The sequence below is a fragment of the Crassostrea angulata genome, chromosome 3 (genome assembly GCF_025612915.1).
Source record: "Crassostrea angulata isolate pt1a10 chromosome 3, ASM2561291v2, whole genome shotgun sequence".
NCBI lineage: Eukaryota > Metazoa > Mollusca > Bivalvia > Ostreida > Ostreidae > Magallana > Magallana angulata.
The window spans coordinates 5,585,141-5,612,269 of NC_069113.1; the positions used below are offsets into that span (position 1 = coordinate 5,585,141).

The following is a 27,129-nucleotide window of genomic DNA, read 5'->3' on the forward strand; positions in this document are numbered from 1 at the left end:
CTATTGTCTCGTTTTCGTCATTTGCATCCATCGTTACCAAAAACAGCAGTATACTTGGATAGCAGAGATCAAAAGTTAATGCCTCCAACTCATAAAAGACAGAAGCGTGTTGCAATGGGCGAACCCCCTGCAAATTCACAGAGTCTGCAACACGAGCTGGAAATAATGCAAGGTGAAGTTGAGGCGGTAGAAGTTCGACGTTCTACAACTGATAGATGCGAGACCATCAAATATCGGCCAACATACAGGGCTGTTCTTGCAAAAAAGGGGCTTCTGGTCAAGCAAACGCTCGGGAGTGGCAGCTATTCCAAGGTCAAGTTCGCACTCTGTTTGACCGGTAACACGATTAAGACGGCAGTCAAAATTGTAGACCGCAACAAGGCCCCGAAAGATTTTCAACAGCGGTTCCTGCCCAGAGAAATCAAAATATGGCCACTGTTGAACCATCCTAACATCGTCAAACTCCTGGATATCTTCGAGGATTCCCGTCGGGTGTACATGGTGTTAGAGTATGGAGAAAACGGTGACGTACTTCGTTATATCCAGCGCACGGGGGCCATCAAAGAAGGCATGGCTAGAAACTGGACCAGACAAATTTGTGAGGCTGTACGCTATCTCCACGAACAAAACATCACCCACCGGGACCTCAAGCTTGAAAACCTGCTCCTGGATAACAACTATAACATTAAGATTTGTGATTTTGGATTCGTCAAAGAAGACCCAGCCCGAGAATTGAGTAAGACCTACTGTGGTTCCAAGTCGTACGCCGCTCCGGAGATTTTGAAAGGCGAGCCGTACGACACCCAGAAAGCAGACATTTGGGCCGTAGGTGTGATTCTGTACATTTTTGTCACTGGTAAAATGCCTTTTGATGAAAGCAAAGGTAACCATGGAGTCTTGGAGGAACATAGAAAGTTAAACTTCCCTTGGCATAAAATCAAAAAGAACGTGTCGGAAGAATGCAGGGCTCTCATCCTATGGTGCTTCAAATACGATTTCTCGGAGCGGCCGGACATTTACGATGTTCTTGGCTGTCTGTGGTTCAAAATGGGGATAATGGTGGAAAATCCCGAAAACGCAGGAATCGAAGGATCAAAGCCCATCACGGAAAAGGCTGAGACAACCGAAAGGCAACCGGAGAGTCCCAAGCAGCCGGCTTAATTTGATACGCCCTTTACCTAATGATATGCTGCGCATGTCCATATAGCATGTTGTATATAGCTTATTTATGAACTGTTATCTACCTCGCATGTGTATTTCGATATATATTTTTATTTATTTAGGACATATTTAAGGTTTTATAGGTTTGTATATCCATAAGTTTTTTATAAAATGTACTAACATTTCTTTTTCTAATGTACTAACATGTGTATAGCTCATGCTTGTGATTTAATTATATGCATAATAAAATATTTTGAGATAACTGTATTCTCATTTTGTAATCTTCATCTGTGGACAAATTGGCAATATACTATATAAATACTATTGAAATCTCCCACATCTGTTACCCCAGAAAATCCAAAACTAGTGATTCCAATTGGATAAACTTATCCTATTTGGTTTGTTCAAAGGATCGGGAAAGCCCGAATTTCGCAATTTATGCAAGAACACGATTTTTTTTGTTGGGGGGGGGGGGGTGAGATAAAATATCCACTAAAATTTGGCAAAACTTCTCAATTTGAAAAATAAAGCACCAGTTTATATTGTTATATTTTGTTTTGCTCGATACTTTTGAGGTTTCCTTTTCTGGTCTCCGATTATCTACCTCCCAGAGGGATTTATCTTTTACACAAAGACGGGATGTGCATATATGTAGGAGGAGTTCGAGTTATTCGATTTAAGTTTTTTTGAACACATGGATCTACGATATAAAAATATTGCTTTTTATATATATTTACACTTGCAAATGTTTTCTTTTATATAACACTGTTTGCGCAATCTGCTATTCCTGCATAACAGCCTGGGTCAAGAGGTCAAAGTAGCGCATGAATAATCTTTCAGACTCTTTCTATATAACATACTGCTTTTAATTACATTTTATCAAAGAAATTTAATGATAAATGTAATTTTAATTTATGAAAAATTTTCTTTGTTGGTTAATTAAGGAATTAATTCAATAGCTGTCAATATATACGAAAATAAAATGGGTTTTGGGCATTTTAAGTTTTATAAACCGCGAAGAGGTTTATAAAAAAGCGTGAACTGTAACAATTTTATATAAGTATAAATTGAGTAGCTACTGATTCCATTCCTTATAATTTAATTTTTTGCAATTAGTTGTAGATAAAAATGGTCATTTGACCTTTAAACTGACCTTGAATTGACAAAATGATAGTAGGATTTTTTTAATAACCTCGATTAAACAAGAAAATCAATCTTTTGTTTTAACAAACTCAAAAGATCTGTTTGCAATGTCACCTTAAATCGTTTCTGTTGAAGCAGAAATGGTTAACCGATATTTTAACATCATACTCTTATTCATCTTATAAACTGTTCTTCTTTCTTTTCTTTTCTTTTTTTTTCTTTTTTTTTTTTTTTGAAAATCACTGCTACTGGTCTGTGTGGTTTATCTTATACTCGTTATTTCAGTACTTTAAAAATAATCCGAGAATGAATTGACCATTAATTCATAACTAGTCGCATTAAATTGCAATGATTTATTATTGTGTATAAAAGTACAAGAAACAATAAATTAAAAATATTAAATTTACTGTATAAATATTAAAACAACAGTCATCTTTTAACAACGCGAGCACTGCAAACGGGTGATCACAGAAATGCTTGTGTTAAATGTTATGTCACCGGCCCAGCCAACTTTCTGGGTCTCCCCGACAAACAAACAACGGGGTATCCGGGGGGACCCAGAAGATGTTTCCGGTCCGGTGGGACAGCCTACGACGGACGACTCTGTCTCCTGGGTGAGGCGATGTTAGAAGAAGATACCACAGAACGACTGGTGGAAGAACCCTGCAAACCGCCCCCTGGCGGCGGCTTAATGATTGTCGTCTGTCGTCTCTGTATCTTGTTGGTTGCCGGAGCCTACAGCAAATGAAATGCGATCAGATATTAAACAAAGTTATATTTTAAAAAATCTATTTATTTCTCTTTCGCATTAATTTGCATAAAATAATAAATAACGGATGTATTTTATTAATTTTACCATTAAAAATAATTAGTATTAATTAAGATCGTGCTACTGCATGTTTTCACAGATGCTAGTATTACGGTACAAGACATTTTATTGTTGGAGTATGCGAATTAATCCCTAATGCATTCAGGCCCCGCCGTCACCAACTTTCCTCAAGTCAATACTCAGCCTCAAATCTGAGGTTTGACCTCAAATTTATGGGATTTTTAAAGGATTTGAGTTGAGGAATGAGTTGAAGAATTTGAAAATTTCGTGACGGTGGAGCCAGTGATCTTAGAAAATGGTTAAAAATTAGTTTCATGAACTATATTTTTAAGTAATTTAGTGGTATAAATGTTGAATTATTTTGATTTCTGAGGTTAACTAAATGACGTTAACGGTCTTCATGCAAACTCAATTACCCTAGTGGTCTAGATGTCGAAATTAAACTGGAACTTAAAAAGGAAATAAAATATAATTAGTTTTAAACACAAATTTTCCTCATTTATATAAGTTCCTCCCTCTGACTACAATTTGAGGAGTAGATAGACAAAGTAGTCATAAAATGGAGTCCTGTCATGCAAGGAAGATATAAAAGCATGCACCTCATGCAACCGGTATAAGTGCTCCAATCTAATAGTAATTCATCTTTTACCCAATGAATTTCACTTAATCTTTACTTTTATTTTTAACAAAGAGTAACGCATTAAAATCCCTTTTACATTACCGTCAGATAAGAAATAACCTTCCATTAAAGATTGCCATATATAAAAGTTTCATGAGGCAAGTTCTTCTTTCAATATATAGGGGTACTAGTATGCAATAGTCAGCACCTTCAGAAGTTACACAGCTCTACCCTGTGCAGTAATCTAGCTTGAGAGTGCAGTGCTGCAATAAATAACCTGATCTGTCCAGTACTGTGGAGCATGCTCCGAAAGCCCACCCAGTGCTGTGTGCTCCCGCTCTCACTAGCCGACACCCAGCTTACCTGACCCCCGCCTTACCTAGCGTTTCTTGGTCGTCCTGAGGGTGGGTAGTCTTAGTGGTGGGTCAGCTTTGAGGGCCTGATAGACCCGGGTCATGTGAGGGACATACTGGGGTCTCTTCACGGACCCGGGGGTGGGGGCAGTATGGGGCAAAGGCTAGGAAATATACATGTTTAATATACACACCATGTGGTTTATGTGAAACTAAATTCGTTTTATATGCACTCTCTTTCATTGTCAGAGAACACTAAATTTAATATTGCTTTCTAAATAATTCATATAGGTTTTATATTTACTCCATTGAATGTCAGATCAATTTCATTTTTTAAGTGCTTTCAAATCAATAATGATGAAATGAAGTGCATTTTCAATTCCCTTTAAATGAAATGAAAGAACTGAATTGGAAATCAACATTCATACATACTGTAATTTAGTCTCATAAATCGTTTTATATCAGACATAAGGACTTAAGAAGTCTTGGGAATTAAAATTTGATATAAGTTTAGTTGAACATTAATGGGTTTCAAAGGCATTGTCAGTGTGCAAACATACACACATAAAATCGATGAAATGTGACATTTTATGCAAAGGGCACTTTGTCAATTAGAAGATTTAAACTTAATACAAATGATTCTGGTGGCAACACTGTAAAACTTGTAGGATGTGACAAAATATTTACAAATATATACCCTTGTTTCCGTCACTCAGCCTTTTCCTGTAAATCATTTCTTCATTACATTCAAACTTTAAACATGATGTTCCGTATATGCTTTATATTTTCACAAAATTAAAATTCAAACTGAATTTGTGTGCATGTCTTGTTTTAAGAATAAAAAATAAAATTAATCAATTCTTTGACCTTAAACTTAAACAAACACTGATTAAAAATAAACACTACATCAAGTATACACTACCAAGTGGAGTTTAAGTTGAAATCTGATCAATGAAGTACAAAATGTACTTGACATATAGATAGTTTTAACATAATTTTGAAATAGTAATATTACCAACACAAATTGTACTGCAATTACATTTGAATCACAATCATACTCAATTACAGCACAAAGATACAGCATTACACTCGGACACAGAGTACATGTAAAATAAGACAGCGGGATTTAGTCCCAGGGTTTACCTTGCTGGCGTTCCCAAACAGGTAGCTCTGGGACTCATCCTCTGTGGGAATCTTATAGCTAGGTTCTGGAATGGTCACTTTCTTTGGAGTTTTTATCTGAAACAATTAATTAAAAACTTTGTATATCTTTACTCAACTTGGTTAAGGTGGCCCACTAGACCTTGAAATAGTTTCTCAAATCAGCAGAAAAGTACTTGATTATGATAGATAGCATGATGGATAAACAGTATATAAGTCATTTAAATAGGTGAAAAAATGTGCAATTTCAGATGAAAAATTACATTTTCGAAAATATAATTCAGTCAACATGAACAAAAGCTCCAAGCGGACTCCAACTCATGATGTGCGGTTCAGAAGCCCAAAACTTGGACCACTGAGCTATGATGATATACAACCCAATCGAACGATATAAACAATTTAACAAAACATTTAAATCGCCTTCTTGTGACATAGTGTCGTAAAAAATATAAGTCTAAGGTGTAGTGAGGTACCTTAAAATATACCAGATACATGTATATCCATTTAAACAAAATTGTCCATAATACAGAAAATACCAACATAATCAAGACACTCTTACCCGATACACAGGCAAAGCCCTAAATACTGCTCCTTGGTTTTTATCAGCTGTGTTAAAACTCTCTAAGTGATGATTGTAGGCCTGCAGATTTAATACAGAAAACATGAGTTTATTCTACTTTTCCCTTGAATCAGTGTTGAGCTAATTGTAATGCTTACATTGGTACTTAAGACATTTACATTTATCTAGACTATAGAATTTAAAAACGTTAAAGCATAATAATCATGTTTTATCATTTTCAATAATTATTTATTTTATGCAGAGGCAATGCATCTTCAAGTTTTGTTTCATAAGAACTATAGTATTTAACATAATAATAGATATGAACATGTACAGATATAGCTATATACTGAAAAATAAACAGCTGCTGTAAAAGAAATACAACATTCAGCAGAGAGTATGTTGTGCTGCTAATGGTAAACTCAGGCACTAATTAATTCACCACCATGCATGAATATGTGCACTGTTACAAAGATGCATCTAGTACATGATCTAATATCTGCATTTAATCTAAAACTGAAAGTACCTTAACAGACTACAATTTTTTTCACCATCATTTACTCCTCAATCATAAAGTTAATTTTATCTACATGCAGGTTAAAATAGATTTCATTATTAATGAATCAAATTGGAATTCTAGAGGAATTAATAAAGCTGTTGGTTTCTCATTTATTTACATTATATTGGGTTCCATTTCTTTTTTTCATTTTTTTTGGTGTGGAAAAATGTAATTATTGGCCCAACCAAGCCCTTCTTCTTCTGTTTAAAAGATTTTTTCATTTGACTTTATAGGCAACGGCCATGGAAGAGAGTAATCCTCCCCTAAGTTGGAAAAAAAAATGTTGGAAAATTTCTTTGAATATGGAATTCATCCACTTTGTGCACTACCGGTATATCTTGGCATATTTTGAGTTTGAAAGAATATAAACTTTTAAAATTGCCTTGTTTCTGCTAATCACTTCTTGCTGCCAGCTAGCCTGCAACCCATTTCAGGTTAATGATACATATAACCATTTCAGGTTACAGAATGGCAAAGAATTAACGTCAAGAGAGACAATTACATGAAAATATTTGCGATGAACCTTTGGCATTTTTTCTGCCAAAAAAACATCTTTCGTAACAAGCCAAAATTACCTGATATAAAGTTTACACTTTTCCTACAATGTTACCAAAACAATGAAGGATATGATTACAGTAAAACAACTACACTAATATATCACTTCAACAAATATTCCCATTTGAGGTTAGATGACAATACTAGTAGGACCTCAATTGACAACATGTTGATTTGATGTCACATGGCATTACCCATGATTCACTAGTAGCCTACAAAACGTTACAGTGTCACAACAGTGCAATACAACAATTTCTGTCACCACTAGCTACTGATTTCTAGGATTAATTACCCATTTATTAGTGGGAGATAAAACTTTCTTTAAGTAATCCTGAAATTAAATTCTCCATGTATCAATATATGCATTGTACATCCATCATTCAGTTTAATTCACTTTGCTAGAGAATTAAGAGAACATTTTGGAGTCATATATGCTTTTATCTTTAGAAATCCTCATGCACTGCTCAAATTGGTTGAATTTGCAGTGACTTTTAGTCAGAGCAGAATTATACCCGGTTTCTTTTCAATGATACAAGTTGCCTGAATCTTCTCTGAAATAAGATGCGAGGGAATTTTCTGAACCATTGGGCTTATATTCCATAGGTAAGTTTAAGCATTTGTTAATCTGCCAATTGCGCATTAGTTACAATTAATTATATGCTGTTCTTGCTATGTTTCAATATAATTGGCATAGTTAATTGTACACAAAGGCATCCAAATATATTAGGGAAGCATTTCTAAAATTATTTCAACACTCATTTTATTCTTAGTATTCACCTTTGGTTTGATAAGTGCTCCAAAGAATTTTCTGTCCTCCGGTTGAGGAATGCGTTTTTTGCGACTTGTTGTCTGTTTATCCCGATTATAAGCTGATCGTCTAAAAGGCTGCCACCTGCAGATAAAAATTTCAATTGTGGTAAATGTGCAACAACTTATATAAATACAGAAAATAACAATCTTGATTTCAAAGATCCAAATATTTAGAGATAATGATTAAAATGTTACCTTTCATAGTCAACCACAAGAGGGAACTTGATGTTTTCCTTGGTTCTAATCTTTTGCTTTGCACTTTTAACTTTAACTGGGGCAAGAGGAGCCTATACGAATGTGAAATATTATATATTTTAATTTATATCTTTAAAACAACTTTCCATAATTTGTTGAATCATTGTTGAAATATTTTACCTCTGTAATATCATAGGGCAGAGTTGCTGGTCCTGCTGACTCTTCGTTCCTTGGAAACACAAAAGGTCTATGCTGGCTGAAAAAGCCTATAAAACGACCTTTGTGACCCCACCAAACCCTGAAAATAATCCAATATATTTTTAGTTTGATTCCTTAATCAAACAGAAGAGTTAAAGTTTGTTTTTGAAAAAGAAATTGTATATATTTTTGTTTAAAAGCTTTACCTGACTGATCCATCTGTGGACCCAGAAAATATGGCCTTGAGTTTATCTATGTACATAAGGGAGACAATCTTGACCAGATGAGCCCGCCAACAGATCAACTGTTTTACTGCATTCTGCAAATAAAATTATAAAGTGTACCAAGGTATTCTACATGAAACTGATGCAGTACATTCTGTTATATGTGTGTATTTATGATAACAACCTACCTGTTCTGTGGATTCCGGGTTCTTCAACAGTTTGCTAATGCTCCATAATGTCAAATAACCCTCTGGAAAAAAAATATTCATGTCCATGAATGAAAACTTAAAATTTATTCATAGTATTGAAATAACAATATAACTGACCAATAAAAATTGGCTAAATACTAAATTCACCATGCTGTTACAGTTTGTACAATGAACTCACTAATGTCCCCTGTTATCATGCAGTTACTGTTCTCATCGTGTGTGATACATGTGACGGGAGTCCCGGTTCTCCTCGTAACAGCTGACACCTCCCTCAGTAGCTGCCCCTACAAGAACAGGTCAACAGACTCTATATATCGTCATAATTATCTAAATCAGGACAGTGTATATTCATGATGTTATAAGACATTACGTGGAATTCTGAGACTTAATGTACACAATCTTATCAGCATACTACTCCATTTTACAGCAGGCACAGTCATTATTCTCCCACTAAGTGTATTTCTGTGGTTTACACATGATTTACATGCTATTTATAATTCTTTTCATATGTTCCTCATTGACACAAGGGGCGTACCTCCATTGTCCAGAACCTGATGAAGGAGTCTTGGTGTACTGATACAAGGATTGGGGCATACTCCTCTGTGATGTATTTACTCTCCTCATCCTCAATCTCCTCATCCTCAGATTCCGCCTTCGTAAAACCATCATCTGATTTCTCTTCATCTCGTTTTTCATCACCATCATCATTTTTTATCATTTCTACAAAAAAATGAATTCAACTTCTCTAATTAATGACTTGCTTTAAAATTACATGTAGTCCATAACAGAGAGACAAAAAATTCATTAATATTATCTTTTTATTTTTTTATTGTTTCATTTGTTGTCTATATTTTTCATTTCCCTCACCTTCTATCTTTGCATCTGTCAAATCTTCAGTTTTTTCAAATTCCACCCCTTCGACTTTTGCTGTAATTTCATCCATCAAAGCCTTCTGTTTTTGTGAGTCTACCTAAAAAATAAGAAAATCAACATTCCATCAAATTTACATTAGGTATGGCAGAGTTGAGTCCATATCATCAATCCCAGATTGTTATCAATTAATAATAATTTTCTGACAAATGAAAGTCTCGTTTCAGCCTACTTGTATTGGAGCAGGTGCTGTGGATTGCCTGGAAGCTCGAGAATTGGCTCGGGATACTCGTCGACTCGTTTTTTGAGACATAATAATCTCTAATTCCTTCTCCTCTTTTTCTTCTTCCTCCTTCTTCCTGTAATTACATCAATATACAGTCTGGTGTACATTTATATACTGATCTTTTTGTCATCCACAAAAAAATGATTTAATGGAACACATTTGTCAGTGCATGGTTTATGCTAAAGGACTAACTTGACATAGGCAGGGTCGAGTTTCCTCTCTCTGTGGACCATCACTTTGATCATGTTGACACGTCGCTCATTGCCCATCCTTGACCGCGGCTTACTGGAAGACTGCTCCTCTTCTCCATCATCAGTAGGGAATTGGAACCTGGAAGATCCCACATCTCATATTGTACATAATGTGTCTAAATCTATTATACCTGATAAAGCAACATATCAATTACACCTGAGAATGCAAAATACATGAAACTATTATACCTGATTATCATTACTTGTCATTAAGGTAGTTCTATAACTTACACTTTTTGAACCTCCCCCTTCTGTACATCCCAGAAGACAATAGTTCCATCCGTACACCCAGTAATCAGTGTATCGTCTGTGTACATGGTAAATGAGGATAAATCATGGGAGCTGAGAATGTAGTCCTACAAATGAAGGATTCCTCTTGTTACTCAAACATGATAAAATTCTAAACTTTTTCTTTTCAAGAATCATCAAAGCATCATCATTAATGATGCTAATACTCTATGAATCTTGAAGCAAAACAAATCCATGGTTGATCATAACTCATCTAATGTTCATATGTTTGGTAACTAACACTAGTACCTTTCTAAATACTGATCCTACATGGGAGGGTTTCCTTGATCCCATTGACACCTGTGTGTTTTGACCTATATCTGGGAGTGGGTCAGTGGGAGGAAACGGGTCATCTCTAGGGGTGATCCCTGATTCTGCTGTCCAGTAGTACACGTCCAGAAACTCTCGCACCACCGGCAAATCATAATTCTCATTGGTATCCTGTGAGAAATGTATGACTTTCTAATAACTATCAAGTTTTCAATTTCATTCCACTGTTGTGACTCCATGTTTTCTATCCATTACTCAGTTGAAAGCAGTGTAACAGATAGAAAACCAATAGGTTTCATCAATGCTTACACATTTCTGTTTTTAAGATTCTGTATTTTTATCTCAAATTATTTTAAACTTTGAATGCACTACTTTGTTTCAAAATGGGTTTGTTCAGATTTCTTGAAAGAATCAAGACATAAAATTACCAGAAGCATCCTAATTTTGTTATTCCATCCCACAGCTAGAAGCACGCGGTCCCCCTGGAAGTAGGTGTAAGCCATTCCCACAATACTGAGGTCCTCTTCAGAGTGACGACCTGATTTCTTTTTAATCACCTGGCCTGACCCAAAATCCCACACCTTAATAGACCCTACAAGCCAAAAGTCAACCATTTACAAACGATATATTTCGGCATCAATAGTACTCGTCATCTACATGTAACATCACTCACCGTCAAATCCTCCCGTGGCCATCCTGTAGCCGGACTTGTCCAGACAGAGAGCCGTCACCTCCACATTGTCGTCGTGGGCATTGTTAATGGTCCCGACCCTCTTACCTGTCTCCAGCTCCCAGATCTAACAAACAGAGTTTATAAATGAGCTCTATAGATCTAACAAACAGAGTTTATAAATGAGCTCTATGGCAAGGTCTCCAGTATTTCACTTGAATGTGACATTGAACGGATTTTCAATTTTTTCATAAATGAGTTCAATCTTAAATTAAGGTGCTTCTTTGCTGTGCTATTGGTGCAAATTTTGTTTTGCACAGTAATAACAGTGTTTTGGTTCATTCTGAATTACAGCATAACACAGTTATAGCGAGGAGCCAATGAAAAGCAATTTCAATTCATTATAATTGTAATTCAATACATGTATTTCAATTCAGTTAATATTCCATTTTTTAGATTACAGGATAAACTGAAACTGACTTCTCTGTGACCCTGAATTTGTTATAAGCTTGTTTGGGGTAACCATGTTTTACTGTGGTTCTTCCTCTGAGATTTCTGAGAGAGTACCTTGATGTGTGACTCTGTACACATGGTGATGACCTGATTCAGTTCTCGGTTGAGAACCACCTGGCTGATGGGTCTGTCATGTGTGTGGGGCACCTGCATCGTGTCCTGTACAGCCCGAGTCAGGGGCCATGAGTCGATCACACTGGATCCTACCAAGAAATTTAGATAGTGCCAAATTGCCAATGTAATGTCAGTATTGAGGATTCAAAGAAGTTTACAACAGAAAATCAATTTTACCTGTCAAAAGCCTTTCATGCCTTGAATCAAATACCATGGAATAGATTCTCTTTTCACCAGGTCTCTCCTCGTTGTCTGTAAAGACCTGTAATTAAATGCCATGTACCTGTATTCATGTAAAACAAATAAACTGGAATGATGCTTGTCAAACTCTCTTTTGATTTCAAACACTGGCATAACTCACAGTTCAAGTATGCATGTATCTAGCCCCACTTTAATATATTAGTCTACAAGTGTATACCTCAACTGGATTTGCATCCTTTAGATAGATTTAGCTTGACAACAAACAAATGAATGTAACTCATGATTGAGTAACAAAATGTGTATATTAACATTAAACAAGATGAATGAGCAACTTGGGGACACACATTAGTCACTATAAAACTTATGGTAGTAAAAAGGATTTCTCATACAACCTTTTGAAATAGTAACATATCTTTAGTTTACCTGTAAACAGGTCAAGGTGTGAATGTCCCACACTCTGAACACACGGGCTGTGGACAGGCTGATCAGATGCTGGTCTTTCTCATTGCAACAAATGTCAACAATGGTAAACAAGTGACCCATCAGTTTCCCTGTCAACATAAATGTTTACATAAACCTAAATAACCTCTAAATTTCAAATATACAAACACTTTTATTGGAAGACTGGCAAATTAGTTAATTGTGTCCCTGTGAGACAATTTATGGTCATCTGTGAGACTCTGTTTATCTGTAGAACTGAGTCTACCTATTTGACTATAGTCTATAGGTTTATTTGCCATACCCTGTGACATAGACCTGTGTGATGAAATGTAGTGATTTGTGTGATGGAGTATAGTCAACTAAGTGGGATTATGTTAAAACCTGTGTGACATTGTGTAGTCATCTTTGTGACAGTGTGCAGTCACCTGTGTGACAGTGGGTAGTCATCTATGTGACATGTATATTCACCTGTGTGAAGATGTGTAGTCACCTGTGTAAGGATGGGTAGTCACCTGCATGAAGATGTGTGTTCACCTGTGTAAAATGGGGTAGTCACTTGTTTAAAGATGTGAAGTCACCTGTGTAAAGAGGGGTAGTCACCTGTTTGAAGATGTGTAGTCACCTGTTTAAAGAGGGGTAGTCACCTGTGTAGAGAGAGGTGGTCACCTGTTTGAAGATGTGTAGTCACCTGTGTAAAGAGAGGTAGTCACCTGTTTGAAGATGTGTAGTCACCTGTGTAAAGATGGGCAGTCACCTGTGTAAAGATGGGTAGTCATCTGTGTAAACATGGGTAGTCATCTGTTTGAAGATGAGTAGGCACCTGTGTAAAGAGGTGTAGTCACCTGTGTAAAGATGAATAGTCACCAGTGTAAAGATGGGTAGTCATTGGTGTGAGTGCGTAAAGTTACCTGAGTGCAGCCATCTGTATTAAGAATGCATGTCCTACGGTGTTGCTACTTGTACATAAGTTGACTAGTGTTAATAATATTTACCTGTTGGTCTGGAGAAGATGTGAGGGTGCCACACCCTGATGACTTTGTCCACTCCCCCTGTGGCAATTATGTTGGCTTTGGCACAATAATCAAAACAATTCACCCCTTTGTAGATTGATACACCTCGCACTTCCCTATAAAAAAATACATTCAAGTCACCCTAGTGAACATTCTTAATAATGATTTTCCATATAGAAGTGAGCTGTGTAGAATACTAAGTGTAAGGCACAGGTAAGCTTACCCATCATCATAAAGCCTGTCTATCTCCTCTAGTACAAAGGACTGCTTGCTGTGGGGGGAACAGGATGCAAAACATCTCAGCTCAGGAAAATACTTCACCTTTAGCACCCAGTCATGGTGAATTTTCCTCTTTTCTATTTTACTGAAAATATATTTTTTCACCCTGATCAAACTGTGAGGCAATCTGTTAAATAACTTTCAAATACTTTTGCCTTGACAAGCAGTAGAGAATTGATATTCTAACTATTTTTTATTTATGATCTTATATATATATAAATATATATATAATACATATTTGATAACAATTTAAAATTTCTTTCCCAGCCATATTGATGGATAAAAATATTTTTTGCAAATACAAGCATAGAATATCTAATTCACTTACTATGACAGTTTATCAAGTTCAATAGGATAATTGGGAATAGGTTGAGTATTCTGTATTTTTTCTGCATCCTTTGCATTTTTTATTGTCAAGTCTTTGCTGAGTATCCGTAAAACATTGATATAGCCCTGATCATCTCCGAATAATACTGTATCCTCATGGAGGTGAGAGGAAGTAGGAACATTGCAGATACACTGAGGGGAGTTCTCAAAAGGTTTGATAGAAAACACATGCTGCAAATGAAATAACAATAAAGTTAAATGATAGTATTAATTGAAATTAAAGAAGCACAATACAAATGAAAGTTATGATTTTTCAATAGTCATACTATAATTTTTTCATGAAAGTTGAAGATAATGCCTTACTTGATTTTTTCCCTTAGCACGATGATCCCAAACAACAATGCTCCTTTCAGTACAACACACCGCTCTGCGTATGTTTGGAAGGTATTCACAACCAGTAACCCAAGCAGCTTCCTATTTGGTACAACAGAAGGTAAATTGTCTATAATTGCAAAGTTTCCAAACGTTTTAGTTTACTTTGAATTCACAGATGACAGCCTATTCACCGCGTTCACTTCATTTAATGAGATGGTGGGGCTTAAGAGATCTAAAAATTTATGAATGTTTCGTTCATACTTACATTAATGTCGATACAGGATAGCATTCGAAGCTGAAAATAAAAGGAATCCACATCAAATTTGGCATTTTCCAATTTTTTTTCCAGCTATTTTTCAATTAGGAAAAAGTTACTAGGTGACTAAAAACAAAACCACATCCGGAATACTCACTGAACTATTCCATATGACGATGGCTCCTTTTTGTGACGCTGAAACGTAGCCGTCCAGCGATGGAACAAAGCGCAAACATTGCACGGTGTCGCGACGAGTTTTATCCCCTGTAATATTGTAGCAATAGGAAATCGAACGTTATACAATATAAATATTGATAAATAACTCATTAGCGCAAATAAATCAGGTATGAAACATTTCTTTGCAAAACAGAATAAATCAACAATTTAAATACCAGTTTCTCCAAAATATAATTGTAAAATGTGGACCATAAAAAGAAAAGTTGACCCGGCATACCTGCAGCTTCTCCCACGCGCTGTCGCTTGGAGACGGTGAAGATGCTGACCTCTTCCCCGACGCCGGCTGCCTCCTCGTGCTCCTCCGCCGCCGATTGGAAATAACCGAACAACTAAAAATAGCAAATTAACTTCAAATAACAGAACAAATAAAATAACCGAACAACTGAAAAAAGCAGAATACAACGGAACAAATAAAAATAACCAAATAATTGAAAATAACTGAAAACCTGAAAATGACTGAAGTGATGACATATACTGAACAGATAAACATTCTTTAAAACTGACAATGATCTAATGATCGAAGGACTTAAAATAAAAAAGAAATAACTGAATTGTCTGAAAAACTAAAAATAACCGATCAAAGGAAAATATCTTAACAAACGAAAATAATCGAACAACTGAAAATAAGCAAACAACTTGCAAAAAATACGATCATGAAATAATAACTGAACATCTGAAAAAGTGAAGAAAAAAATATGAAAACCAAAGCCTGAAATAGGTGAAATAATATTAAAACAACTAAAGATAGTTAAAATAAAATACAAAACCAAATGACTGGAAATGACATTTAAACAACTGATAATATTGCAATAATACACACTCAACCGCTTGTGATATGATATACCAAACAACTCAAAATCATTAAAGAATCGCAAAACAACTGCAAATAGTAGAACAATAACATTATTGACAAATTATAATAACAAATCAGCTAGTAACTCTATTGCTTCTGTTTATACTTAGGTGTTGTAAATAATTAATTGTTAAAACTATATCCGTTAATTGCTATGACTATACATGTATCTGTAAATTGATATGGCTCTATTCGTTAGTTGATGTGGCTATATTCATTAGTTGATATGACTATATCCGTTAATTGTTATGACTATATCCGTTATTTGTTATGACTATATACGTTAATTGGTATGGCTATATCCGTTAGTAGATATGACTATATCCATTAATTGTTATGACTATATACGTTAATTGGTATGGCTATATCCGTTAGTAGATATGACTATATCCATTAATTGTTATGACTATATACGTTAATTGTTATGACTATATCCGTTAATTGTTATGACTTTATCCGTTAATTGTTATGACTTTATCCGTTAATTGATATGGCTATATCCGTTAATTGTTATGACTATATCCGTTAGTAGATATGAATATATCCATTTATTTTTATGACTATATCCGTTAATTGATATGGCTATATCCGTTAATTGATATGACTATATACGTTAGTTGATATGACTATATCCGTTAATTGCTATGACTATATACGAGGACTGTACCTCGCTCCAGTCGACCTTGGCGTCTGGGTTTGTGGAAATCTTTCTGTAGATGGCCTTCAGGTCAGCATTCTTTATGTCAGAACCAAACAGGTCCCGTATGGAGTCACAGAACTGGTCAAACCTCAGGCTCTCTGGAACAGAGGAAAAGAAGCTTTGAAATAATGTCTTTCTCTCTCTGTCTCTCTCTCCACCCACCCCAACTCACATACACATATTAGTTGATAACGGTCGGTGAACTTTCCAATATACAAGAACATGTGTCATATACTTTTATCCCATTTAAATCCGGCGACCGTGAACAGTTTATCTTATTAAATTGGAGTGTTTACAGAGCACCTTAGAGCCAGATTTGGGGATTAGTCGAAATGACATAAGCCAAAAGTGATCTACCGAATAGTTTGATCCGAGTCCAATGGTCAATATTGGGGGTTTAACAAAGAGGGAAACTCGGCAGGGAATACACACAACACACCGTACAATGGAGTGAGCATATAGCACCGACCAGGAGTGCCATTATTTAATGGCTGAAGGAGACTCAATATCGATATAAACCAACAGTTTATAAAATTTACACATTTCATATACCTGCTAATATATAAGCAATGCAAACAACTTTACCATGAAGTAATGCAAAGAATTTTGAATTTGATATGGAAGGACATTTATAGCAAAAATATATATCCTTAAAAAGACAACATACAGTAATTTTACTTTGAAAAATAAAACAATTTTTTTTCATACAATCCATGCAGCCATAACTATTGATTGTATAGATGTCCTAAAAGAAAATATATGAAGGATTTTGATGTCGTTTTACAGTTAAAATAGCAAAAATCGTCTCCTTTTTAGAATGAGTTCTATAAACATGCAACTACTTTATGAGAAGAACCATTAATTATTGATCAATATGCGACTTTTTTACAAAACGCTCTCTATGAACATGTTTAATAAGCAGAAGAAAATCAATTCTAATCAATTTCTCCAAGCGTGTTTACCTGTGATCCATTGCCTCCGTTCCTCAGGTGTGGCCTCAACATCCTGGAAAGTGATGTCCTTAATGAAACTCTCAAACTTATCAAGACGGGTCTGAAATGTCCCCACGGTGTACGGGCGGGCCAGCCCGTCCCCGGGGTGTTCAGCGATCTCAGACATAGTATAAAAACACGGTGGGTCTCAGCGACCCATAGGGTACAGGACACAGACTAACCGACTAACGTTAACGGGTCCGTATTGTCTTCACACACACACACACACTGCTTCGCTGTACTTAAGGGTGTTGATTGAAATCTGTCATTACGTTATCCCAAAGAATTCATTTCTGTCTGTCATAATGGCTGGTCAATATACCACATCTACTGATCAATCTGGCATACCTGTACGGTACTCGCCATTTAAAAGCTTCTTAGCAACCGGCGTACGGAAGTCCTGGGTCGGCCTACAGGTGTATCTTATCTACAGACACAGCTAGCAGCGACTTCTGATAGCAAATACTTCAGGTATTGTCTGTCCACAAAGAACAACCGTGCAACAATGTGGCTTGTCAAAAAATATGAAATAAAGATAAATAAGATGTTGTTCGCTCAATTCTTTATTTCGTTTGCAAGGCCATTTTAAATCTACTTTTGCCATTTAAAGCCTATCAGGTACACACGGGGTGGATGTATATTTAGATGTATATATATCTGATTAAGTGTTGTGCGGACAATTTAAACACATAAACCATATTGTGGAAGAGATTTAAACTTTGCGTTTTTAGCGGCTGAATTAAGCAGTTTCAATAGAAAAGCTCTCTCTCAACTGTATTTCAATTTCTGCTATGGAATTTGTTCATAAAGAAAACCAGTGTAGGTTTGGTTAAGCCCATTATAAAACTTCGTTACAAGGAGTAAACAGCGTTAAAAAGCATTCAGATATATGAACTGATAAATGATGTGAATCGGTTTTAAAGGTCTAACGGCAAAAAGTGCGAGTTAATATGTCTTTTAATAATATACGTATTTACTCCCTCCCCCTTCCCCTCTAAGCCTTTTAAACTAATTATAAAGATTTTTTTAAAAATGCTTCTATTGACGCTGTTTGTATGACGGACTTACATAACATGTAGAGCACTTAGGAAACGGCAATCGATGTATGGTCATGAAAATAATCGGACAGTGAGCATTGATAATTGAATTTACATTTTCTTCATGTCATTGGACTGTAAAAAAGTGTTTCATCTATATCAGAGACATGTTTATAGCTAATATCTATCTATCTATCTATCTCTCTATCTATCTATCTATCTATCTATCTATCTATCTATCTATCTATCTATCTATCTATCTATCTATCTATCTATCTATCTATCTTTCTTTCTTTCTTTCTTTCTTTCAAGTAATCAGACGTCACTGTAGGAGAGATAACTCTATATCTGAGTTTTAACGACAGTGAACAAAATTGAGAATGCCGAGATTTATTGGTTATAATATCATACAATCATAAGATATAATTAAAGATTTCAACGCAAAGTACAATTTACAAAAGATATGCAAGAATGCTCATTCTCTTATGCAGTAAAATGTAAATTTATTCTGTTGTTCTAAAGTTTAATTATTTAGTTAAGGAAGAAATCTATCGGAAATAAAACTTGAATTATTACACTTGATTTTAAAGTGTTTAACTTTTCAGATTGATTTTTGGAGGACTCGATTGATGTTCTTTATCAGCTCGAGCACAACAAAACTTTCCAAACCCTCAAAACAATTTATTGTAACTACATATATAAGTGTGAATATTTTTATTGTAAAAATGCATTCAAATACTTGAATGACTAAAAATAAAGTTAATGAATTTCTGTTGTTCATATTAAAAAAAACCTTTGAAAGTGTTTAAAGGCTGTGAAAGAATTAAAACTACATGGTGTCATCTTGTACAAAAGAAATATCATATCACGGTACATAATTCTTAGAGCAAAATTCTTATTTCAAAGAACGGGAAAGGGGGGGGGGGTGAAATTCAATGTTTAGTTTTATTTTTTATCGATTATATAGGCTATATCCTTTATAATAATTTAAACAGAGTTTCACAGCAAAATTGAATACTGCTTCGTGACTGTCTAAAATTAATTTATTCTATAACACCCTTTACATTGAAGATTTACCCATCTGAAACAGCGCCTATGGTTTAACGTGCATGTAATCTGAAGGTGTCCTACTTTAGTTTTCATTCCTTAAAAGGAACCACAGGGGCCAAGCCCGTTTTAACATTAATTTCAATGTAACCATTTATTTATGGTTACATTGAAATTAATGTTAAAACGGGCTTGGCCCCTGTGAAAGGAACGGAAAATGAAAAGACAAACAAAAATGTGAAGCAGATGGGTATTTATAAATTCTACTCAGTAACTATAATTGACATATTTTCTTACATAATGGTGTATACTTTTTAGTACAATTTTTTTTCAACGCTTACACTTATCCTTTATAAATGTATTATTAACACTCATTATAAACATTTCCCTTTTTTTTTTTACAAACATGAAAATTATTTATTGTTTTTTTTTTTTGGTTTTTTTTTTTTTTTGGGGGGGGGGGGGGGGTTAACGTCGCTTTGAAATTTAATTTAAATATAAAAGAGTGAGGTGGAAAAATAAACAAACTAAAATATCAAAATATAAGTAACTGCTACCATAAGTCAGTTTTATGTTATATGTTGGTCATCAGTTGTGAAGATGAATGCAAATCGGGTCCGGTATTCCTTCACCCATGTTACCTCACACGGGGCAGAGACGCCGCATATAACTGCAGGTCCATTATAATTCCAAAACTGAACTTATCCAAAAAGTCTTTCGAAAAAATATATATCATATATCAAATATATATAAGATGATGCCAATCATACATGTACATTAATTAGTAAAATTAAACACATTGCAATAGAAGGAAAGATACAAGCTACCTGAGAGAACCGGGTTATCAACAATTTTGTCTTTTAAAAATTCTCAGATAAAACTTTATACCTTTAGCAATTTTTGTTCAGAATTTTTGATTTCGTTCATTATACATAAATGTACATTTGTACATGTACTAGAGCCTCGCTCTTTCTACCTAGATATTCAAAGGAAAATGCCTTAAATCTATTTAAATGCTCAGACATCGCCGAGGAAAGAAAAACAACAATCTATTAAGGTGACACAAATGACCTTAAGGTAATAAGTAGTGATTTATTCAGAGCTTATATTACACAACGAAAGCAAACAGTCATCATCAGTGTCTACCTTAATGGGAGAAAAACCTCAGTAAAATGATGATACTATATTATGATACGATAGAACATGAATATACATGTAACATATATTGAGTCAGTCTATATTGTGTATTTCAGTACTTCTTATCAACACAGTGCACATGTTCTTTGGCTTTCATCCTTAAAGACACAATGCTAGAATTCCTAGGATCGAAGTCTGAGATTTTAGGACAATTTCCGAGGACCCCGGGGAATCCTCGGTACGAATTATTCATTGTGTTGCCCGGATGTGAGAACGGAGTAGCAAACATCGGATACGACGCAATGCAACTTTCTGGTGCTATTGACGTCACACTCCCAGATTCTGAATTTTTCACTGACGACGTCATCCAAGGATCCAACGGTAGGGGAGACCCAAAGGCAACACTTGATTTTTTGGAAATAAAACCGGAAGGGAATTCATCATTGATTCTGAGCGTTGTATTCTCCAGTTTATCTTGACGTCTCCACTTTGCTCGCCGGTTTTGGAACCATACCTTTCAAAACATTAATTATATGAAAATGAAATAAGATGATTTATGAATATTAAAATTTTTTGAATATTTTTTACAATTGCAGTTCATGCGCAATTGCAGTTCACAACACAAAACGTTTACTAAAACGTTGTTTATTGGTTAAAGAATTTTTAGCATTATCCAATAACGAGAACAGGAAATAAATTGCAAAGATTACTCAAATATTATCACAATTTCAGCAAACTCGTGAGATTTTTCTGGAAAACGGTCGTCTTTATGGACATTAATATCTAGTTAATTGAATAACACGCTAAAAGACAGAGGGACAAAGGAGGCAAATACAGGAGACGCCAGTAATAACGCGTCTGTTGGAGTTAGGACCAATGGATACAATATCAACTCAGACCACGTCAAAGGAAGGGGCGTGGCGATCGACGGGACGTGCCCCGGAGCCAGGTAGACACAGCAAAGATTGGATGGGAAATCCCCTCATCGAAAAACCTCTTGGATGCAATTAAAACACTCATCGCCATTATTTCTTTCATCTTGGGTTTATTCATGTGAATAATTGAGGGTTACTTTTGAGCCATTAACTTGTTAGATGGCACTGCCTTCTCGCAGCGTTCGAATTATCTCCGTCACTGGCCCAGCTGTCCCTCTGTATCTGAGACTGAGGCAAAGAGTGAACAGATCCCATGCTAAGTCAATTATTGATGTCAAGTCTGAACAACTGGGGTAATGCTCTTATTGATGCTCCCCCTATAAACCTCGTTAGCTGAACAAAGTTACCCCCTTCACCCTGAAAGAACCCCATCAACTACAATAATTGCCATTGACAAGATTTGTAAACTGAAATAAATCGAGCTAATGAACTTGGCTATTACAGTTCTGTTTAGTTTATTAATAACTTATTTTAGTAAAGACATTTTTAATATTTAATTCAGTATTTTTTTTAGCTTGAAATGTATTGTATATATTTTACATATATAGTTTAGCAATTTGAGCATGTGATATAACTATATGTAGTTCAACTGGACAGGAATGTAGACTAAAAATATCGATTTATCTATTTCTACGATAAACCATAAATTAGAACATTTACAATGTTAACAAATGTTCATAAGTATGAATGCATAGATACAATGTTTCTGGCGTGCCATGATTTCTGATTTTTTATTGAACCAAGCAACTTGCATCTCATGATTAAACACATACAAACACACGTAAAAAAAACATCAAGGTATACAATAATGATTTTTAGGTTTTTTTTGTTTTGTTTTGTTTGTTTGTTTTTAAAAAGGATAAACAACCGCGTATATTTGTAAGTTTATTTTAAACACGAAGGGATCAATGTAGAAAATATTGAGCAATGGAATATAAATTGGTACTGTCTCTCTACTTTTGAATAATACCGGTAGATTCTTTTAAATATAACAAATGAATTTTTTCATGCATATCTTAAAAGCTCATCTATAGTATTTTATTTACATATTTAATTGAATATTTTCATTATGATAACATGATTTTTTTCATTCAAAATATGTGGTATAATGGGTGGGTGGAAGGGTTCCGGACGTTAAGATCTAATAAAAATTATTTAAAGATGATTTCCTTGACACAAAAAAAAATATATTTTAAATAAGTTCTACAAATACAGCAAGATGTATGATTTGGAAGACGAAGTGGCATACGCTTGTAACGGGTTTGTTTCAGCCATATTTTTTCGGATTACATGGTGAACCTCTATATGGTGACATAAGCACAACGGCATCTAAAGCACAATTTAAAGTATTGTGGGCTGAAATTCTATGCTACTTACATAACCAACAAATATCATGAGACCGTCTACTTCTTTCATATTTTTGTGGGAATAGCTTTTGAAAAGCTTGTCTTTGACTGAAGTGATATTATGTTAAAATCGTCTTGTACAGAAAAATGGTTTGCTATGTTTTCCATAATACAGAAGTCTGATAAAATGAAACGAATTTTTTCAATCTTATTCATTATGTATGTCATTATTATCTGTTAAAACACAAATAACACAATATCACATTATTTTAAAGTAAAATGAAATTCTCAAAAATACAGATGGTATTGCATCAAATCCGCCCCCCCCCCCCCCCCAAAAAAAAAAATAAAAAAAATAAAAATTGCGATCTCGAGCAAACTAACGCAGAGTAGAAAATAAACAACTAATTACCCATACAAATATAAATAGATTATACAAAATAAAAAATTAAATTCCTGCATCTACATGATTATATTCGTGTATCATAGATATGCTACGTTTTTACCTATTGTACACACGAAATGAAAATGAAGAGAATTATTTACCTGCACACGGACTTCCGGCAGGTCAATCTTCATGGCCAGTTCCTCGCGACTGTATACATCCGGGTAGTGCGACTTTTCGAATGCCCTCTCCAGCTCGTGCAGCTGGTACGTGGTGAATGTTGTTCGATTTCGTCTCGTTTTCTTGCGAAGCTCCGATTCCTTGTCCGTTTTTCCAGACTTCTTGCCCTCAAAATTTTTATGAAGTTTCATCTCGTTACCTGTATAATTTTTAAAACAGTGGTTATAAATTTGCTTTTTCTTCTTCAGAGGATAATTCATTAATTACACCCACAAAATTAACAGTCCAATATGCAGCACTTCAGTGTGAAAGAATGGAAGACAGTCAATGGAGTGTGAATATTTTCTTAAAATCACAATTTGATCTTTTGTGAAAAATATTTGCTCACACCCGCCCCAATAATTGAAAATCAACTGTGCAAACGTTGTGAGAATGATTTTGACAGTTAGTAACTACATGACACGTTGAATGCCTTGTAAAGCTTGATACAATCTTTAATAAGCCACCGGTAACAACTAATAGAATTTGACATTCATCTTTTCGACACCCCTCTCCAATTACACCCAACAAAAGACCCGCGCCACCAAATGCCTACAAATATATCATTAGTCGAGATTTTATAATTGAATTAAGTTTATTTTCCACAAAATACACATACAAATTTCACAGCTCAATAGCTGTAAATGGGCGACAGTTTGAAGGAGAATGGAGAAATAAGACGATATTTAACACCCTGGGTTCCTTTACCGTGATGGCGACATCCTTCAGACCGCGAGTGTCGCCCGCGATGAGCCGCACGGCTCTGCTGGCTCCTCTAACGAGGCGGCCATTGAATTGAGATGTGACAGCAAATTATAACCGAGGTGTCTTGTTTCCTCTTTGCAAAAACGATATTTCTTGGGTGCAATTGTAGCTTAATACCTTCGATACAAGCGCGCCTTTGATTTCGCTTTAACAAGATAAAAACTTTAATTATTTTTGACGAGTCTCCCTTTGAGCAGGAGTAAGAGGAATCTTATGGCTGCCCTAATTGACATTTTCTTTCCTAGTTCATCTTGGATTACATGATGTGCAATGTCAAATTTAATAAAAATATATATTCAAAATTTAATTGAAATTTGAAATTTAATTCAAAAAGAGTACATTGATAATTTACTGCCATGATTTGTTATCATAGTAAATTATGTTTATGGAATTTAATTTAAGTTATGCTTATTTTTCACCAAACTTCATCAAAGAGTTAAAATAACGGTGTTCGTTTTCGGTTCTTAATCAACTGACTTTTTGTGACGAATTAAGAAAGGAAATTTTCAAAACAATATATACATGTACATGTATATAGATTTATTAAGGACAACAGTGTGTCTTATTCAAAATATAATCTCCGATATGACATTTTATTTTTAAATTACTTCTGTATATCAATTTTTGTCATGAAATGCATTTTGAACTTTCTTAAATGCTCAATTTCTTATAAACGCAAATTGGACTCATGGTTTACATATCAATAGTTGACACCAAGTTTCACTAGTAAGAAAAAAATAATATAAAGTTTGGAGCAAATTTACTTTATTTGAAAACAAAGAATTAAAAAGAGAAGTGTATCATTCCTAAAAATAATTCTAAATCTTAATTTTGAATTGTCTCATTAAAATAACAATTTTCAGAGATTTCATCCCTTTTCTATATAAAAAAAAAACCCTTGGATATCTATAGAATCACAGTATATAGATTTTATCTTTAACAAAATTTTTTATCTTCTTTGAATTTTTTTTCTTCTTTTCAATTTTATGAATTAGCTAGCTAACACTCTGACAAACAAATGAGATGTTTATAGGTAATTATAAGATAGGCAAAAACTAAATAAAATTATCCAAATCAGTTTCACTCAAAGAACTCTTTAAACATTTGAGCATTCATTTTGTATTGTTCAATAATGCAATCATATTTATTTTCCTTTTTAGAATATTACTACACACGTTTTCTAGTTGTTTTATCATTAAAAGGGTAATGGTATATATGAACTTTTGTGACCCCGGTGTATGAATTAAGACATTGGATATATTAAGAAAACAAAGCCGATAAGTATGGCGATGGTACTTGCCTGGTCCGGCCCCGGGGTCGTGGACTCGGGTGTTCTCTGGCAGGACCCTGCCTCTGGGATCCTGACAGACGTAACTATTCCGCATCTCCTCTCGGATTCCCAGCAAAGCGTCAATGCTGTGGAACCCGCCCAAATTCGCCTGTCCGGGAAAATGAGTCGACAGCATTTTCTTGTCCCTGTGATCCTAGAAACTGAGCAAGGACATGCTACCGCTGTTTATATTTCCTTTAGATTTCCGTGTCAACTCGGCTTAAGCATTGGTGGATTTCAGAGGGAACATCCGAATGGTGCCAGGGACTCCAATTCGATCATTTTGATTAATTCTAATAAAACAAAGAAATTGTCCAGGAATCAAATAAGTGGATACACCACTCGGATACTTTGGGGTGTTGCGTGACGCGTAAGTCTACTAAATTGAGTCGAACCTTGTTCTTACGTTTGGAATCTCGTCGCAACAAGGCTTCTTATTGCTTTGAGTTTAGCTAGCAATTTGATCTTGAGAGACAGCAAACATACAATATGAAAATAATAACCATCTCACCAATTAGAAAAACGTCAAAAGCCATCACAGCCGGGGCTTTGTACGACATTCTTCCCTCGGCGGCCGGGGCGGGGCCAGATTCCACGACGTATGATGAGACCAGTCGCCTCAAAACCGGGTCTTTAAAACTAGGGGAGATGTTACTCTCCATTCTATTAAACCTAATTTACTAGTTGTCGATTGCCGTTTATGAAGCCATGTAAATTAACACAGACAAATTTAATCCCGATATCGCTCATTAGCCTGTCCTTCTGTAGTATGTCTGTGACGATGAATGCTATTGACAGATGTCGCCTCTGGTTTCACCGATCTCAGTAAAGTCTTCTGAACTTGGACGCTCTCTAATATTAGTCGAGTACTATACGAGAGCACTAGAGTTAACTGAATTTCATTTTTCAACAGAAAGAAGATGATAGAAGATTAGAGTGTTTTATATCATTATAAAAAGAGTTGAATCTAGCGCCGACATTTGGCTGTCGCTATAATTACGGAATGAGAAAGATCTCGGCGTATAACCCATGATTAACTGTCGGACAGACAGACACACTGTCTGTATGTAAAGTTGTGGTTACACACCCCCCCCCCCCCCCCCCCCCCCCGAGTGCTCGTCTGATCTACTCTGAACAGCAGTCACTGTATTCTAATGGATTTGATATACACAATTTCCCGCTCGAGTTTACTTTTCTACTTTTTGTTTAATTGCAGTTCATTTTCTTTATTGTTTTTATATAAACTATATCAGCATCACAACCGACGTTTATGTTTTGCATCATTTTTTAAGTATCTTTTCATTCAGTTGTGAGGTTTTGTGCGTCAATTTAACCCTGGGATTTTAAAACTTAATGCAATCAGTTGATAAGAAAAAAGTCTGCTGTTGTCAAAGTATCCTTCTTAAAAAATGGTGATAAT

General features: G+C 35.1%; 3 protein-coding genes across 9 annotated transcripts; 1 reads left to right on the forward strand and 2 right to left on the reverse strand.

The window, feature by feature from the left end:
- Nucleotides 1–78: 78 nt before the first annotated feature.
- Nucleotides 79–1,441, forward strand: LOC128178771 (testis-specific serine/threonine-protein kinase 2-like). The gene has a single exon (XM_052846096.1). It carries the CDS (start codon nt 79–81, stop codon nt 1,159–1,161), a length of 1,083 nt encoding a protein of 360 aa, XP_052702056.1. The 3' UTR covers nt 1,162–1,441.
- A 1,201-nt stretch (nt 1,442–2,642) lies between these two features.
- LOC128177112 (WD repeat-containing protein 64-like) lies at nt 2,643–18,071 on the reverse strand. 6 transcript variants are annotated; one of them, XM_052843671.1, is made up of 31 exons: nt 17,479–18,069; nt 16,484–16,614; nt 15,181–15,292; nt 14,884–14,990; nt 14,736–14,765; nt 14,459–14,569; nt 14,097–14,326; nt 13,713–13,853; nt 13,472–13,605; nt 12,462–12,589; nt 12,015–12,099; nt 11,778–11,926; nt 11,214–11,337; nt 10,969–11,132; nt 10,520–10,711; nt 10,214–10,338; nt 9,924–10,061; nt 9,678–9,804; nt 9,443–9,545; nt 9,111–9,295; nt 8,754–8,859; nt 8,555–8,616; nt 8,349–8,461; nt 8,125–8,242; nt 7,945–8,036; nt 7,717–7,831; nt 7,232–7,270; nt 5,826–5,906; nt 5,249–5,344; nt 4,803–4,828; nt 2,899–3,039 (listed from the first exon to the last, which is right to left on the reverse strand). In XM_052843671.1, exons 1-30 carry the CDS (start codon nt 17,633–17,635, stop codon nt 4,814–4,816), a joined length of 3,510 nt encoding a protein of 1,169 aa, XP_052699631.1. In that variant the 5' UTR covers nt 17,636–18,069; the 3' UTR covers nt 2,899–3,039; nt 4,803–4,813. The 6 variants fall into 6 exon arrangements, with proteins under 6 accessions (XP_052699626.1, XP_052699628.1, XP_052699631.1 ...); XM_052843667.1 differs by lacking the exon at nt 4,803–4,828 and adding an exon at nt 4,132–4,269 and having other exon boundaries at nt 2,902–3,039; nt 17,479–18,071; XM_052843670.1 differs by lacking the exon at nt 4,803–4,828 and adding an exon at nt 3,550–3,582 and having other exon boundaries at nt 2,902–3,039; nt 17,479–18,070.
- A 2,308-nt stretch (nt 18,072–20,379) lies between these two features.
- Nucleotides 20,380–26,338, reverse strand: LOC128178145 (retinal homeobox protein Rx1-like). Of its 2 annotated transcripts, XM_052845180.1 has the most exons (4): nt 26,221–26,338; nt 25,680–26,002; nt 23,557–23,774; nt 20,380–21,243 (listed from the first exon to the last, which is right to left on the reverse strand). In XM_052845180.1, exons 2-4 carry the CDS (start codon nt 25,843–25,845, stop codon nt 20,842–20,844), a joined length of 786 nt encoding a protein of 261 aa, XP_052701140.1. In that variant the 5' UTR covers nt 25,846–26,002; nt 26,221–26,338; the 3' UTR covers nt 20,380–20,841. The 2 variants fall into 2 exon arrangements, with proteins under 2 accessions (XP_052701140.1, XP_052701139.1); XM_052845179.1 differs by lacking the exon at nt 26,221–26,338 and having other exon boundaries at nt 25,680–26,203.
- Between the last annotated feature and the right edge of the window lie 791 nt (nt 26,339–27,129).